The 17,929-nt window shown below is 40.5% G+C and overlaps 1 protein-coding gene and 1 long non-coding RNA gene across 5 annotated transcripts in view; one reads left to right on the top strand and one right to left on the bottom strand.

The window, feature by feature from the left end:
* The window catches only part of FGD3 (FYVE, RhoGEF and PH domain containing 3), a 115,436-nt gene extending 108,322 nt beyond the window's left edge, over positions 1-7,114 (top strand). For all 4 annotated transcript variants that reach the window (XM_075053564.1, XM_075053565.1, XM_075053566.1 and 1 more), the window contains exon 19: positions 5,699-7,114. In XM_075053564.1, coding sequence (XP_074909665.1) covers positions 5,699-5,923 — 225 coding nt within the window. In that variant the 3' untranslated portion in view covers positions 5,924-7,114. The remainder of the gene's footprint in view (positions 1-5,698) is intronic.
* A 1,549-nt stretch (positions 7,115-8,663) lies between these two features.
* On the bottom strand, positions 8,664-9,906 carry LOC142042956 (uncharacterized). Its single transcript, XR_012653889.1, has 3 exons — positions 9,852-9,906; positions 9,359-9,636; positions 8,664-8,948 (listed from the first exon to the last, which is right to left on the bottom strand). It is a non-coding gene; the product is annotated as an uncharacterized LOC142042956 (long non-coding RNA).
* Between the last annotated feature and the right edge of the window lie 8,023 nt (positions 9,907-17,929).

The following is a 17,929-nucleotide window of genomic DNA, read 5'->3' as shown; positions in this document are numbered from 1 at the left end:
TTTTAAGTGTGCTGTTGAAGCATTTGTGTGTAATGAAAGTCAAGCAACAGAAATATCTATATCCAAGATAGAATATCCAAAATAGAAATATCAGTTATGCTTCCAGAGTACTGAAGATAAAGAATGACAATTCTGAAATGACATCCCCTATATCTGGTTTTGTATATGGCATTTGACACATTTATATAGAGCTTTGTTTTATCTCCTGGGTGGAATGGAAGAAGAAGTGGGTCCAAATTCAGCCTACCATTACCCTGCTATAATTGTAGTGGTATGAAGGGTTTGCTTTTTATTAGTGTCAGTCTGTACAGCTGTAGCTAGGAACAGTCTGGGAACTAAATATTACCCATGGTTTTATAAAGCTATTCAAAGTAAAGCTTACCCCATAGCAAATGTTCAATAAGAAGTACATGTTGTCCTTAGAAGTGTGTTTGGTTTGCTGCTTGTCAGCAAGAACACCTCTGATTTTAAACAACTGTGTGTAATGTTTGAAGCATAGTGCTTGAGAGACTGAAAGCTTGAATTTGGAGCTCCAGACACAGCTCACTTGGCTCTGTCTGGGATTCAAACCCCACACTGGGTAAGCTTCCAATTCGTCCCATGGGCAGCTAGCTGCCTGGTTTCCCTCCTAGTCAACAGGAGATGCATGACTGAAATTACAAGTTCAAAAAGCAAATGGCCTCAGACAAAGCACTAAAATGAATGCAACAAACCCAATCTTTAGATCTCTCTGGAGCCAGAGTCTGGGAAAAGGAAGAAAGCTTTAAAAAGCAAAGCAGAAAGAATGGCTTCGCTGCCTAACTTTTCAACTGATGTGAAAGCTGTGCCTCAGCGAAGGACCAGCGCAAGCTGTGTATCCCATACAAACCAAGCGAGAGTGTCTCACACAGGCAAGCTTGGGGAAGGAGAGTGAGAATAGAGGGAGAGAGGTCTAAATTCTTTGGCCTTTCTCACCCAGGAGCAACATATGTCACCTAAAAGATGAGTGGAATGAGGATTTGAGAGGAAGCAACGTCCCTTACATGGTATGACCTAGAAAGAGAGTTTCTCCTAGTGCCCAACTGACAGTTGCAGAACAGCGCAAATAATAACTCATGGGACATAAATCAGCTGTATTTAGTGCACAGCAGAATGATGCTCGATTGTCCAGGCCCACTCCTGACAGTCGTGCAAAGCCAGGGTTGGGTTGGAAGCTGAAGGAGCTTCTGTGCTTCAGATGCTACGTTCTTTGCTCCATGCCCTGCCAAATTTGATCTTGAGCCTCTATTGATATCATTAGTAAGATCCTATTTTTTAGGGGAAAAGGGTGCCTTTGACACTGATCATCGATTTTATGACAGTTAAATTTAGTGATTAGTGTCCTCAACTATTTCAGGTGTGAGAGAAATCTCCAAACAAAGTGGCGAGAAAGCATACAGGACAAAGTTGATCTATCTTACATTCAATAACCAAGCCAGGATTTACTATCAGGAATCACCAGTTGCAGGCTGAGACTATAAACAACAGAAATTAGTCCCTTCTTCAAGGGCCTACCATTCCCACTCGTATATTTTCTTCAATTTGCATCCAACTGAAGGAAAAAATTACAAAGCAAATCCCATTCCTTGATATTAACCCAACGTTCTTGTTAGTTCTGGTTTACATAGTATACACTAGACTTCTGAGAAAAATCTTTTCCAGAGCTGCTTTCGTGGTGGCTGAGTGTCTGGAACCAGTTGGGAACCACTCACGTGCTTGAATGTTGTTTTCCCAGGTGTTGTTTCATTTTGTACAACCTCAATGCATCTCACAAGCCTCTTTAAGCCTGCAAAGAAGCATTTCAGTGCCTAAAAAAAGAGCTGCCTTTTGGGAATAATATTGCCAACAATGTTATTAAAGGTCTTGAAACACAGACCAAGTGAAGCATGACTGCAGGAGTTTGAAAGTTGGGGGATTATTTTTAAAAAGTACAGAAAGAATAGCTGCCTCTTGGGAAGAAGGAGTAAACCCAGCTGAATCTGGAGCTTCTGATACTTTAAAAGCCCTGACAGCTTTCGTCCTCTGCACCCCCAGCCCTCACACCGAAGAATGGATGCCAGTGCAGATGGAAATACGACTCACAGGCTTTAAAATAGCAATAAAACTGCTCTTTTGCTTTAGATCCTGGTTCCAGGAGAACGAATTAATCCCCTGAGTGTTCACAGTTTAAGTCTTGCATGAGGTTTTATGCATGAGGATAAAATTCACAGCTTACTTAGGTATGGAAATCATGCCAATTTTGTCTGTCCTCAAACTGAGACAGAATTTGTGCAGCCGTTTGTCATGTTTATCTGAGTGGAATTATAGGAGTTTACTTATAAGCAAAGACCACCTCAAGCTTAAGGGTCAGCAGTTTTATAGAAATTATTAGTCTGTCTTTCCAAGGGCTCCACCTAGAGCTTCTGCCCCCATTGGCCTTGTAAAATGTGCAGCTACCTCCACAGCTCTGACATTAACATACACCTGATTAAGAAATACAGAATTAAGGAGTCCCAGCTAGCTGGAGAAGTATTGAATTTTGGAGAAATACAGAAGGTAAATCTAGTGTAGTGAGAGCTAGTGTATATAACAATTACCAGGTTTGATCCAAGAGAAAATTTTGCTTTATAAATTCTGAAGAAGAATCTTTTATTCATCATGTAAATGCATTTTACTCCTAGAAAATAAGGGAGTAGCTGAGTTTGGAGTTGAGCTCAGGGTTTTAGAGAAGTACTTTTGTGGCTTGTCTGTTGACCCTGTTTGGGTGAAGCTTTAATTGGCTCTGCACAAAACTCTGCCTGTCCTTTTCCATGGTCCTTGCATCTTGGCACTCCATCATATCACGGGAGTCTCTCAATGGTTTGTGCAAGGTTGGGATTAGATCATAAGTGGGTAGAGAGTGGAGTTTGGGTGGAAAAAAGAGGGATTTTCTAAGCCTACTCAAAAGTAGGAGGGGAAAATGATAGTGGTCCATCAGTGGGTAAGTGTTCTTCTGTGTAATTGTGTAAGAGAGCTTGAACACTGCCAAGAGATGTGCAGTGCGAGAGAGATGTCTATATGGAGGGGTGCATGAAATAGAACTGCCTGTATGGTGGAACTGAGCTATCCGTTCCCAAATCTTAAACCCTGGGTGTGGTAATGGCTGTAATAGAGCAATAAATAAATGCTTCTGTAATTACCTAGATAAATAATGCATTAGTATTATGCTGCTTAGAGTCAGGATGAGTGCACAATGCTTGTGATTACTGACAGCATTACACATCCAGTAGATTTTTGTGTATCACTCACTATCTCACGAAAATGATTGAAATCAAGCAAAGCTCTTCTCAGCACTGGGTAGTTTGGTTTGATGAACTGCTGATATCAAGCAACCCTAGTATGTTGCATACAGAAATATTTTAAAATACCAAACAATTCAACCAGCCAAATCCAGTAGGCTCTTAAAAACAGAATATGAAATTTATCTCTCTGTGAGGCCTGTAAATCCTACTTACGTGCGCAGTGTAGGGCCCAAATTCCTTGTATGTGCAGAATAGACCCTGGGTTTGCTGGACTCCAGGTAGGAGGGGAAGGGCTCAGTGGCAGAGGAGATGCAGAGATGCTCGTGGCCCCGCAGAACGATCCGCTTCTGGTGTGTGGTATGACTCGAGGATAAATGCTTCACCTTTATCTGTTAGTAGCACAGCTTTTCAGAGATAATTTAAATCCCTTCCTTTTGGATCAGGCAGGTACAGAGAAAGTGGCAAAGGCATCATATTAAGAAAAGGGAGGAAGCAAGACCAAAGGCAGTCTGCTTAATTTGCCTGTGTCTGCATATGTTGGGTAGGTGTAACATGTACAATTCAAACATCAATTTGCTCTTACGCTGCACTTCCTGGCTACAAACAATACCATTTTTCATTGTCATGGGCAACCTCCAATTTTACATGTGACAAGTCTTAGTGTCTATTTTTCTAAAACAAGATCAGTGAAGCAGGCATGGTTGAACTTGCATGTGCTGTTGTGCATTTTGTGTTCATCAGTCCCATATTTGCTTGCTTTAGCACTGCCTCGTATGCAGGTCTAGAGCTACTCTGTACATGCCAGTTCTGCATGTGCAAGACCTCCCTGTTTATATGGATGTGGCTGTGGTGTCAGGATCTGGAAATTGTGTGCTGCTTTTAAGACAACTACTTACACTCAAATAGGAGCTGAATTCTTTAGTGTTTGACCTAAAGCTGTTGTAAATCTCCTTGAATAGTCCTTGGTCCTCTGGAGTAGTGCTGGCATTTTTGCATAACAATAGCAAGTAGTAGATTAATAAATCAGGAAGCCTGTATTGATTTAGTAAAACGTCTAGACACATTTTTAACTGTGTATTTTTTGCCCCTTTAGTTAATGTATTTGTTTGCATTGATGTGAGGCACTTCTGAAACTTGAATTACTTTAGTCTTAGTGTTAGAAAAATAATTTTTTTGCCATTGTTCTCAGAGGTGCGGTCCCCTTGCAGATTTACTAAGTCATCTGCGTTCAGTATGGGGTGACAAAAGAATGACTTTGCCACGTCTTTGTGGGATGCCTTGTTAACTTTGGTATGAGGCTGCTTACACAAGTAGCTGCTACAAGAGGCAACAGCTTCTTACAGGTGCTCGATGCCTGTGTGGTTTAGACGTCAGTTTGAAGCCTTTGAAAATGCTTTGCTGGCATCAGTTGAAACGAGTTGCTCGGTCATGGCACACCCTGCCTTGCCAAAGTACACCTTTCCTGGGAGCTTAGTAGAGGAGTTGGTTGGTGCTCAAGATGTGACTGTTAGAGAGCTGTATCACTCCTTAGATGTGTGAATTAATCTGGCCTTTAAAGGATGTTCAAGAATCTGAGCTTTGACTTCCTTGACAACTCTGAAAGGCATCATAAATAACCCAAGACCTTCTGAGAAGATTCACTGATAGATTTAAAGTCTGAAATTCTCTTTTATTTCAAAGTGGTCTTCCCTGGTAGTTAGTTATCTCAGTGCCCAGCTCTGCTTATTTGTCTGCTTTCAACCAATCTTACAAATATCCTGTGAGGTTCAAAAGAGGCTACACCAAACTGTTCTCAGCTGGATCTGATTGCCTGTACCTAATGCAAAGGGGTTTTTTGTAAAAGACAACATGCATTAAGTTATGTGAAATTATATGAAAATCCCCAGCCATGCCACTACTGGATCTGTATTCTTACTGTGAAAGGGAATCTGTTGAAGAATAAAGCACCAATAACTCATTGCCTTTTATTGTTTTAAGTTAAGCAGTCGATATTGCATCTTCTCTTTTTTCTATGCTACAGTACTGAATGAGGAGCCGAATGCACGTGTACTCCAGAACCATGTTCATATGCTTATTTAAGAGTGTGCGTATGTGCTTGCTCTGTGGGCAGGGATGGCAGGCTGTGTCTCTAGCACGGAGAGGTTGTCAGCCGGCAGCACACACTGAGACGCTCCAGTTTGGTGGGAGTTGTGGCGTAGCTGCCTAGCCTGAGCGTGTGCCTGGTGACCACGTCTCGGGTGTAGGGTAATGCATCTCCAATCGCATCTTACTACTTCAAAGTGAGTTTTAAACTCTTTGAAGCAGGCGTTTCTTTAATCCCACTGAGAGAAAATCTTTCTTCCCTACGCAGTATACCCCCACTCCTCCCATTTCAAATACCATTTGTTGCTGAATTTTTACATTTGTTCTTTCTTCTTTAGGATGGACGGAGCCCACGTCCTATTCCTCTACCTGGATATGAAGTCAGTTTACCAGGTTCTGGTGAGAAGTTTGAAGTGAAGCATGTTTTTAAGCTTTGCCAGTCCCAGCAAACTCTATATTTCAGTGCGGAAGATGAAGAACTGCAGATGAAATGGATGGAAATTCTCACCAAAGCAGCCAAAGGGGAAACTGAAGATACAGCTGAAGCGCTCAGCAACCCATAGAGCAAGTTCCATTTAGTTTCTTTCCTACATGCTATAAATCATCACTTGAATTTGGTATTCATGGCACTTTGGAATCTGTATGGCTTTATATTTTCATGTGTCTGCATAGGAAATTCAGTGGTTTCTCTCCTTTTATTGTACATTTCTCACGTACAGTAGTTACCTGGCATATATTATGTTAAAGGAAAAGGTAGTTGTAGTTGGTGGTGGTGTCGATGCTGGTTTTAAAACAAAAGACAAGGAGAAAAGCATTAATTATAACAAAGGTAATGGAAAACCATCAGTCTCTTGTTTTCCTAAATGTATATTTTCCAGTCCTTTTGATTGCTGTTTGGTGCAGGATGTGTATAGTCTGTGATTAGTTCTATAAATGCTGCCTTTTAAGTTAAATGTTGTAAAGGCTTGTGCTGGCCACTGACATTCCATTCTGTCCTCTCCTTCCTGGTAAAAGGTCTTTGTGAAGTGTGAGCAATGTACTGAGTATTTTCCCTTTGCTAAAACTATGTCTCTGCTATTTTGAGATGACCTGTTCACAAGAAAAATACTGTAGAAGGGACTTCTAAAAATGACTGCAAACTGTGCAGAAAATAACATTAAGAAGCCTCATTGATTTTAAGCATTTATAATATTGTTTTGTTTTCTTTTGAAACCAATACCTTCCTTCCTTCTATTTGAACCCATTTTGATGTAAGTGAACAAATGTTTTATACTGCAAACTGGGTTATGATCAATAAACAAGAACATTTTTAGTACACACAGTACAAAAAGGTGACTTTTTTGTTGTATTGGTTAATTTAAAAGTGACCTAGGATTTATTTATATAATTTGTAAATAATGTTTCATAAGTATTTTAAGAATTTTTAAAGGATCTCAGCTAATTAACAGGATTTAGCACATAGAATAAGAGATATTTGTATGAACTGAATTTGTAATTTGATTTTCCTGTTCACCTGTATTTGTCTTATTTTCAAACTTAAGTGCTTATCTATTTAAATAAAAATTCATGCAGTTAACTCCTGAGCCAGATTTCCAAGGCACAGCAAGCTTTAGGTCAACATTTAATATAGGTTAAAAAAAAAACAAACAAAAAAACAGAACAAACAAAAAAAAGGCATGTCTGTTCCTAGTGGTAGTAAGCATGTAGTACTGATAAAAATGAAATAAAATCTGTCACAGTACTGTATTTTTAAATGGTTTGGTTTAACTTTTGTTTCCTCTTCAGCCTTCTACATTTTCTGATATTGGTAGAAAGAAAGAGCTACTCCATACAGCCAGAGTTTGTTAGGATTGTTGAAAATTAGTGATCTGCATCAGTGAGTATTTTTCTTACCTGCAGAAAATGATTTGGTTTTTTCCTTGTATGGGGTTTGTTGGGTTTTTTTACTTTGGTATAATAAATCATATACCTGAAGTCCATGATGCTAAAAATTAGAAGCCATGTATTTAAGCAGCTACTGGTAAAATTTCATAAGACTTGCATCTTCCCTCTTCTCCCTACCCACCCCCTCCAATCAGTTAGCATGAAAAAGGTTTCTTGCAGAGTAATTTTTATCAATAGTTCGTGAAAAGGAATTGTTTTCTGTACGTGTTATTTCCTCTCTCAAGCTTCCCTGAAAACGTGGTTATGTAGAATGCTTGCCTTGAAAATTTACTTATTTTGTAATATTTCTGGTTTGGGGGTTTGGGTTTTTTTGGTTGTGGGTTTGGGTTTTGGGTTTTTTTTTTTGTTTGGGTTGTTTTTTGCTTTATTATTCCACTTGCTTCGTTCTTTTTCTTTGTTACCAAGAGAGTAATGGGAAGGGAGAATGGTAAACCAAAACAAAATCAATGCATCTTAATACATTTTTCATTTGCTATTTTTATTAACCAAAAAAAAAAATTTAGCACTTTTTTGCAATTTTTCTCCCATTTTGTTCTTTTTTTATAACTAAGTATGTCAAAATACACATCTAATGATTTTATATTCCTCAGTTCACCTTCTTTTAAAAAAAAATAAATAAAAAATATTTGTAGTGTACCTGCAACGTTAACATCCCAGAGCTCTGCTCTTGTTTGATACACCGTGAAAATGCTCAGCCTAGAGACTAAAATGAAACAGCTGATGGTGTTACAGATTGGGATCTCATTCCCTCAGTCATCGTCAGCAATATGACTGTTGTCCAGATCAGTGGTACTTCTCCAATAGACAGTATTATCTTCTTTCAAAGCCTGATTTAGCTCCTGGTGAAGCTGAAGGAACAGTCTCTATGGACCACAGTTGGAGCTGCATTGTACTGGAGTGAGCTAACTCTCATCATTTTTGAGACATTATTCAGGCTTTGGATTATTCTTTCCTGTTCTTGGGACACATGTGTGTCATTTACATAAATGAATTCAGTGGTATGAAGGTTGAGAACATGATCCTGGGAGACGAATCTTTGAAAGCATCTGAATGCACATCTTTTAAGAATACAGGGAATAATCACTCCAGACTTCCCTGAATACTGGTTAATTCATGTATCCTGCCACGTCAAGGAAATAAGCTGCTTTTTTCTTTTTTTTCTTTTTTTCTGTTTTTTTTTAACCTTATGAACACAAAAGGCGGCCTGAGGTGATGGCATCTAGTTCACATGTTGATGAACAGACATGCCAAAATTGCAGTCAGCTAAGCCAAACAGGGGTCCCCGAGCTTCCAAAATCTGCATTCTCCCCATTTAGTTTTATAGCTGTGCAGTCAAATTCTAAACCTCAGTTTGTCCCTGGCTGGCAAATTGATGGGGCTTGGGAGTGCTCTGGGGAAAGCATCAGTAACTGTTCCCTCTCATGCAATGCTCTTCTCTGGGCACGTGGGTTTGATTACTGTCAGAATCAGGGTGCTGGTTACATGAAACTGTAGTCAACCTCATTCTTATTTTCTGTTGATGAAACCAGAATATTTTATTTAAATAACCTGTTGAATGAAGAGTTGCTGCTGAGAGACTCACGATATTGGTCAGTGGGATGAGGGAGATGGTGATCAGTCTTTAGTGTTGGAAAGCAAAAGATCCTGCAAAGACAGATGCGTATGCTTAACTTGGTGGAATATCTCCATTGCTGTCTAGAGCACAATGTAAACCATGTATAAAAACCTATGCAGTATTGGGACTAGCATAAGAAACAATTCAAATAAACTTTATAGGCATTTGGCTATATAGAGCTTACTTCTTAGTTTTAACCTTCACTTTTTGTACTATCATTTCTGTCTGTAATAGCTTACAGATCTATTAGATGTGTACTTAACTCCCACAAATAATTGCATATGTGAAAGAGGGGAAATTTTACTGTGTTTTAGCTATTGTATTCGTATAGAACAGATTAATACAGTGCAGAAACCTCCCAATGCTTTCTCTGATCATTGCATGGGTTTTCTAGTGAATTTGCATAGTTTTTGAAAATAACATGTCAGTTCAGACCAACCTTCTTCTACACAAATGGATTTTTCATGAACCCAGAGTTGTATCTAGCATATTTGTCTCTGAGAGCCACAAGAAATATCAAGAAAGGTTTCTTATATCTACGAAGTTTTGTTGCTCCAGTTGTCCTTCCAGTAAATCAGTTACTTGAATGGCTCGATCATATGTAACAGTAGCTCAGAGGAGGGCAAGATAAATGTCAGGATTTTTTTTGAATGGTTTAGGAAAGGAGAAGGAGATCTCTTGCTTCTTGTACAGGACACTGGATTTCCAGCATTTTGGCTGTTAATGGAAAAGAACTTATGTCAAATGATAAAGCTAAAAGTGTTACTTTATTCTGAAAGAACTATGTTATATTGGTTTTCAATCCAGCTCTGAAATTACTAGAATATCTTCCTTCATTTATTTGGTTTGTTCAAAAAAAATTAAGTCATCAGTTTAACAGGCATTTATAAAGGCACAAAGTGAGCTCCAAGTCATGAAGAGATAAATGTTACCTTTTAGTAGATCTTATTCGTACGAAAGGCAGCAATACTTGTTTCTTGTTCTTTGGGATGAGGAAACAAACGATTAGGGGTTTTCTTGCCTATTTTGCATCCTGGCATAGTTTCCCAGAAATGGCTGCCCACCAATACTGAAACTGTAGATTAAAGTTGGTGGTTAACCTATCTGACAGCCGCTTTGCTTCCCTCATTGTCTTTCACCAGCAGCATGGAACATTTAGCTGCTAAATATAAATGACTGCATATCCTGTAAACAAGCACCTTCCCTTTTTACATACCTACCATTTCTCTTTTTCTGTTCTTCAATCCATATGGGGCATGGCAAGGTTTTTCACTGGGCTTACACTTTTGTCTGGGTTTTCACTTGGCTGGGCACTCTACAGGCCCAGGGAAGCTTGGCGGAGTTAGGTGATTGCATTTTGCTGTAAAATGAAATAGTGATAAAACAGGCTTTTCAGAAAGCAGTTGCTGGCTGTCCTCACAGATACTGTGTGATCTATGATCACCGGAGATTAGACTAGAGAAAGAATTCTGTTTGGTGTCTCTGAAATAGAGTTTTGGGGAGCTATAACCAGCTTATGTGGATGACTTGCTCAAATGCAGCAAAATAAACAGCCTTCTTAGAATTGCTGCTAGCATCAACAGTGTAAAAGACTGTTACTTAGACATGTCTTATCAAAGTGGTTCAAAATTCAGACAACAAATCTTCACCTGGAATAGATTATATTAACTTCACCAATGCATTTAAATGAGCCTAGGATCTGGCCTGCAATGTTGATCTGGTTTTGACTGACAGTAGATTTCAGAAAAGCCTTCCCTCTTCTCAGTATTTTTGGCCCCCTACACTGTCTACGCTGTCCCACCCTAAAGAAAGCTTATTTAAAAGCTAGTTTCAGAGCAGCGTGTGCATGCACTGATCAATGATGAGTCACGTTCAGCTTGATAAGGAAAAGAATGGAAATCCCAACAATTTAAAGAGACTCCATGTTCCTGTGTCTAGACTACGCATGCTGCATTGGGAAGCTTTAATTTCCAAGTCCCAAAATTTGTTTGTCAGGTGGACCTGTTTTCCTTGCAATCTTGAATAACTTCCCTATGTTTCAGGAAGATGCTCTGCAGACATGGGAGTTTCTTAGTTTCCTAGTCAGATCAAAGGGATTTCATATGGTGTGTAGCTAGTGTATTTAAGTCTGAAAAGGAATAATCAGTTATCCCAGCATTGCAGAGTGGGCAAGAATCTGGCAAGACTTTTACACTGTGATATAAGAATTAGCCATTTGCTCTGTAAGGTCTTGCACCATAGTGGCCTGTAACTTGCAAGAAGATCTTAAACTGGAAAATACAATGTTATCCCACTTCTAGTGCTGAAGATGCTTTCAAATTCCAAGCTGAAGATGGCAATGTTTGGTGTGAAACTGGTGACAGCAAGTACTAGCTGACTTGTAAATTGGGTAAGAATAATTAAACACTGTATATTGGCCTTGTACATGCATTATTAATTTCACTTACCGCATTGGGCAGCACATTTTTGGTTTGATAAAGGGCCCAGTATTGTCTCAGATTATACTGAAGCTGTAAGGGGATCTCAGGAAGTTTTAATTTTCAGTACTTTGAAGTTGCCTGTGGTACTAAGTTATAGTAGTCTGGGTGCTTTGGGCAAATCTGGAAGTGTTGGGATGTGTCCACAGGCAGCCATGGATAGGAAGGTGTCTTAGGAACTCCAGTGCCATTGTGCTGTTCATAGGGTGGACAGTCCATTTAATTTTTTCACAGGGAAAATTGCGTATGGGGTTTTTAAAAGGCTTTTTTAATTACAATAAATGCTGTTGAAACCACATCATGGAGAAAGGGAACAACTCAGCAACAGAATTAAAATAAGAAAAACTTTGTACTGAAAACAACGTGAAAGGGAAATAAATTCCATGCATGTGTCGTATAACTCCTAGAGCTAGGTAGGACTTCAGGGGTATCAACAGGTGGGGAGAGGGAGGAAAAATGTACTAGTTTGGGTAATAAAATTGTGTATTCCAGGAGAGAAGATCTGAAGCCTATTCCTTAGGCTGTGCCAGAGACACCCATTGCTAAAATAATGCCTGGTCCTGCACACGTCCAATTCATCTAGAAAGAGCTAGACCTATTTGCAGAACTTGTGTGCCCAGAGAGAGGGTATGGACCACATGCTCGTCAATTCATCTGAGGAAATCCCTTTTGATAATCAAGCTCCAAATCCCTCTGTTAACGAGTGTCAAGAAGCATCAAATTTTTTGAGTTCCTTGGTACAAGGTCTCCTTGAAGTCATGTTAAGTGATGGTGTGAGATTGGATTGATTTAATCAACCATAACAGGCGTGTCTGTTTGAGTTTGTCAGTAGCATATGACATACTGCTGTGTCCATGTGTGCCGTTGTGTATCAATAGGGAGGGGACTTGCCATACTGCTCTTGGTCATAAAAGCAGTGCTTAAAGGTAAGTGGATGGTGCTCTCCTGTGAGGAAGTGAGGCAGGGGGACTTCGGACTGCGTTTTATACAAAAGAAATCGGTCTGTGTTGTCTCTGTTAATGGAAAGGTTTCTGGCAAAAGGGAGATAGGGCATACCTGTAATCATCTTATAGACATTGCACAAAATGAGACAGTGGAGAATAACTTCATCAGTTATGTGGATCTGAAACTTCCCTGGAGCAGTTTCATCCTGTGCACTGAGTATGTATTGCAAGGGATCAAATTAAACATCTGCAGACAATGGATATTCTGAACATGGCCCAATTTTTAAGTCTTTAGTTTTGCAGTGCAATGTTTTTCAAGTAATTTCGGGAGAGGGGGAGAGGGTTGAATGGGTTTTGCTTAAAAAGGTAATTTCATTTTAAAAAAAAAAAAGTATGGTCTTGCTCCCACTTCGGTTATCTAAATAGTTACAACAGCAAAGATTTCTGCCGTAACCTAATAAAATGGAATCATTATAGGACGTTATCAAATACATTACAGGTAGGAATTTGAGAGGGGGGAGTAGTGCAAGTGCTTTTGCTGAATTAATGGTTGTGTACTTGTGCGTGACTCTGGAACCAAGGAGTGATTGGGCCCTGGTAACACACAGACTATGGAGGAATTCCCAAATTCATGCTTGTGCAGGACCATAGCTACAATCCACAGGGCACAAGCAGGAGTAGGGTTGCTTTGATAACTCTGCACTAGCAGCCCTCCTTCCCCTGTCCTTACTTTTTCCAGTTGTCATGCTGTGTCCAGAGCTATTGCAGTAGCTGGTGACTCTATCAATAGACAGCCAGAAGGGGAGAGCCCTCCCGGAGCCGTTGTGTCCGTAGTGAGGGCTTCAGGCAGTCAAAGCAGGGAGAGCACTAGAGCTGGTGATAACGCACGACCCCCGATACACGTTTTAGCCTAACATTAGGGAATATATTGCCAGGTAAGAAACCACAACGTGACTGTTGTTTTCTGTAGTCTGGTGATCATCCGCAATTACTAGAAGCTTGCATGATTATTTTTTTTAAAGCAGCAAGTCCCGGGGAATGTGAAAGGAAGGTCAATAAATAATACAAAGAGAAATGGCTAGGGAAGAGCTGCTGTTAAGTTAAACAGAAAAAAAAAAGAAGAGATCCTGAGGACAGATGCTTACTGAAAAAAAACCCCAGTGTTTTTGCCTTTGTGAAGAAGCTTTTCCCCTTTGTTCCAGCCATTGAAAAGAGCCATTTCAGCCCAGTCGTGCCCTGGGGGGAGGTGGGTAATTCTGGCCCCAAGCAAGTTGTAAATCTCAGAGCAATTTCATAAGAAGGTGTGTTTTACTAGCTGTTTTCATGCAGGGGGCACTAAGGTGGTAGGCACCAATTAATGTAGTAGAAGGTTAATTAGAACACAAAACCATTTAGAGGAACATGGCATTTCCTGAAGAATTTCCATTTTCATGCCACCTGCTTTCCTGTCCTATCCTTTGGATGTACCTAATAGCTTTTGAGTTTTTCAAGCTCATCCTTTTTCCTATGTCTGTGGATCACCTTTCCTCCCTTCGAAATTCTACTTTAAAGGAAATATGTTGTATAGCCTTATTTGCGTGTTTGATTGAAGGGAAAAATACCAGCTGGAAGCGGGAGCAGGACATACTTACTCTGAGCTGGGGCTGAATATAGGTCTTCAGAAGCATACCACATTAAAACACTCATTTTCTTACAAAGTAGCATTTGATGTGCAGTGGGTACACAAAGTCGCATTAAAGTGTGCTTAGGCTCTGTGACTGCATTATAATGCAGGGAGCTGCAACCTGTCTTTTGGTGGAGCAGCATAATTTTAATCAACTCATTAAATACAGTGCAATTGTCTCAGGTGTGTTTTGCAGCTGGTCCTACGATCTGTTTGATTCCTATGCCTAGGGGCGAAGTTTCAGGGACCGGTGCTCCCTGGGTTCTTCAAAAGCAGCCTCTGATCTTGCTCCCTTCTTCACCTTTCCCCATCTGCCTTTTCTTGTTCATCCTTCGCTGTCCTTTGCTATTGTTGCTTAAATAGGGGCCACATCTGGTGATGGTGACTGACTTTAAAACTCTTTCTAAATATAAAAAGAAGACAAAAGAGGAAGATGGTGCCTTGCTGAGCTAGGAGCTGGAGCCCTCCCTGAGAAGGGAAAGATTTTCTGGGCAGGGACTGATAAAACCATGGTGCTCCCCTAGGCAAAACTTGGTTCCTTTAAAAATAAGTAAGTCCCAGCAATCTGAACAAATATGAAAAAATGTAAATTTGCTGATGAGACAAATCTAGAAACAAAGATGATGACAAAGGTCTCTAAAACATGCCACATTCTTGCTAGGCTGCCAAGTAGGGAAGAAAATGGCATTCTAGCAACAAAACAGTGGAGCACATGCAATAAACATCTTCAGGATAAGCAGGAGCACACAGAAGAATGCTTCCATCCCATTTGGGCCACCCACTTTTCTTTGCTTTTATTTTCCCTCTGCTTCGTCTTAGTTCTTTCCCCCATCACAGCGAACAGTTTACTTCCCAAACCTCCTTTCTTGTCATTTGCCCTGTCCCTGTCCTGTGCTTGCTGACAAGTGAATGTCCTCACAGGTCTTCCAAAGCTCCCTTCCACCAGGTAGTGTTTGCTCCTCAGGTTGACTGATTCAAGTGACGTGTGGTGCTGGTTTAGAGTCTATTAAGAAATGAGCCCCTGTTCATTAAACATGCCCTGTCATTGCTAATGAGGTCTCAAATCAACATCTTGGTGACAAATACCTGATGCTGGTCCCTGCCTCATGCCAGCACAAGTGCTTAACCACACTGTGAAACAGGAACCCTTCCTGCTGAAAAATAACTTTTTTCTCTTTTAACCCTTACTTTATGCCTGATGCTGCCACTGAGTATTCTTCTATTTACTCCTACTCTCCCAGCAACACTAAGTAGGAAAGAGGAATATATGGCTGACCTCTGCAGGGTGTTAATATTTTATGGGCTATAATCAGCTGAGCTTTTGTGGCTCAGTGCAATGTCTTAAAGTTTTACTTTCCAGCAGAGGACTATTAACCACCTTGTAGCCACAGTGATGCAAAAGCCAGTAGTTCAGATAAAACCTGCACCCATCCCTGCTCCAGCTGAGGCACCGCACTTTGTAGACACTGGCTGAAATGAGGGCAGAATGGTTTGGGGTTTGTATTTGGGGGCTTTTTTCCCTACTCCCCTGAAGAGGCTGTGGAGATGGTAACCTTCCACTCTGATGGGCAATTGCACTAACTTCATCCACCTGCATCATCAACTGCAACCATATGCACCTTCCTGAGGTCTAGGTCTCTGGAGACTTAAATTCAATGCCGGTTCCCTTCCGACATCTTTTGTGTCTATGCGCACAAAATTATGCCTTGCAAATTAGCGTGAGCTTGGTAATGAGCTCACCCTGGAAGGCTGAGCTGCTGAGCAGCACCTGGCTGAAGGAAGAGCCTCGACAGTGCTGTGACTTGAGTGCCTGTGGCCAAAAGCAAGATGTGCTTACAAAGCTGGCAGCTTCTAACTGATGCTAACTGGTACTCTCCATCTCAGTACTGTGATATTCACACCCATAATTACAGTAACTCTGAAGAATTTCCACTGGATGCCTATAAATCATTTATTATTCAGCAGTGTCATCCTTGAAAATGAGTAGTTGCTGGATTTTGGGGTTTGTGTTTTGACAGTGGATTTATTTTTTCAAATTTATGGATTTACCCTACTTTGATCTAGTGAGAACCAACAACATCTTGTTTGGATATTAATCACAACCAGCCCACCGTGCAACCCGTGACAGGCTGTTTAATCTCAATCTCTTTTATTTTTATGTTTCAATCACCAAAGTCTATAAAAATATATCAGAGGCATGCCAGTTCTGCATAGTAAAGCTGAAAGTAACTGGCTGCAGTTCAGGCTCCTGGTGGGGGCTCAAGGGACCATGAATGAAGAGAAAATGAGAAGCCCTGGCTGCAACTGGGAATAGTGTGGGAGACAAATGAGATGTGTAGGGGTGAGGGTGCGCATCTCCCTTCTGTCTGCCTGGAGCGTTTCCTGTGGCTGCTGCAAATTCACACGCCTGATCAGTGACATTTACCTAACACTGTTTATTTACGCCCACTCACCTCAGCTTGTGTCCTAAAACTGTATCCAATCTGGTCCGCTAATTAAACCTGTGTTTGATGCAGCCTGTGATGCTGTGGCTGGGTACCAAGAGCACCGCCGGCAGAGAGCGGCCCAAGCTGGGGAGGTTGCGCGGCCGTCCTTGCCTTGTCCCTCGGCCACCACTTCTGTCCTGTTGGCTAGAGAGGGTCATAGAGCAACTGTGCTCCCTCAACAGGGGTTTTGATGCTCACCTTCAGCGTGCTGTTCTAGGGAAAGGAGAATCATCACAAAAGTGAGTAATAAATGAAAAAGTGTAAGATTTCCAGCCTATTGCTCATTTATGAGTCATAGAGTTGTTTCAGGTGCGGGTATTTTCTTTGTTTTGCACCAGACTATGTTCTCGAATGTTGCTCTGTCATGAGCTCACTGATCATCTCGGTCCAGGAATTGCCAATAATCTAAACAAGTGATTTCTAGTAACTGTCAACAATCTTTAGGTTTAATTACAGCCATTAGCACTTTCTTTAATGGCAGACTTAGTAGAGTGTTCTGCACAAGTATCGGATAAATTGAAAAGAAAAGAAAAAAAAGGAGCTGGCAGTGGGAAGGATAATAGCTATAATTAAAAAGTGTGAAGCTTTGTTTTGCATTCTCTTTCTTAAAGAGTTGTCTGTATACACTGTACATAATGAAACACTAATTCAGAATGCAATTTAGGTTGAATTTATTTCCAGTGGACTAGAAGAAATGAATACCATCTTTTCATAAACAGAGCTAGACTTCAGTCTGTAGTTTAGCCTCACCAGTTTTGTAGCAGTTTTGCATTTACACAAAGAACATGCTAAGCCTGTCCACAGTAAGTCCTTGAATTTGGTACTCCAGTGGCTCTCTTCAAGCTTCCCTTTGTGTATCAAGGTTGTTGCAGAGAGTTTTTTGGGTTGGGTGGATTAACTCACAGCTACAGTAAAGTTCGAATAAGATCTATAAAGGCTGCTTTAATCACAAACAATCTGTATCCTTCTGGAGAATGCTGCAAAATGTTTAATAACATTTTTAATAGACCCAGTTGCCCATTATTAAGAAATGCATCAATGTAATGCTGCTTTTGGTTAATGCACAATGCAGGGAGTAGTGCAGGCTGCTCACAGTGATAACAGACTGGACTAGGAGAGGAAACAGTTGTTCTGAACCCTGTGGTTCAGGTTAAAATAATGGGTTTGTTTTCTGAAATAGGGGGAAGTATCTCCATTTCCCTTACTTACGTTCTCACAGTTTGAAACCATATCCTGGCTGCTTAGAAATCCAGCGGCAAAATTCCCATTGACCTCTCTTCAGACCTGTTTTTCCTTTGTCAAATACAATTTTTTTCCTCCCTAGATTTGTAGAGTTGGGTTTTGGGGGTTATTTTTGCATATTATTCATTGCACCTTTTAAATTCCCCAGCCTAGCAAAGTGAACGCTTAACTCTAAGGATAAATATTCTCAGTCAATAG

Source organism: Buteo buteo, chromosome 21 (genome assembly GCF_964188355.1).
Source record: "Buteo buteo chromosome 21, bButBut1.hap1.1, whole genome shotgun sequence".
Lineage (NCBI taxonomy): Eukaryota > Metazoa > Chordata > Aves > Accipitriformes > Accipitridae > Buteo > Buteo buteo.
The sequence above is the reverse complement of the archived record's forward strand: the minus strand, read 5'-3'. Positions and strand labels throughout refer to the sequence as shown.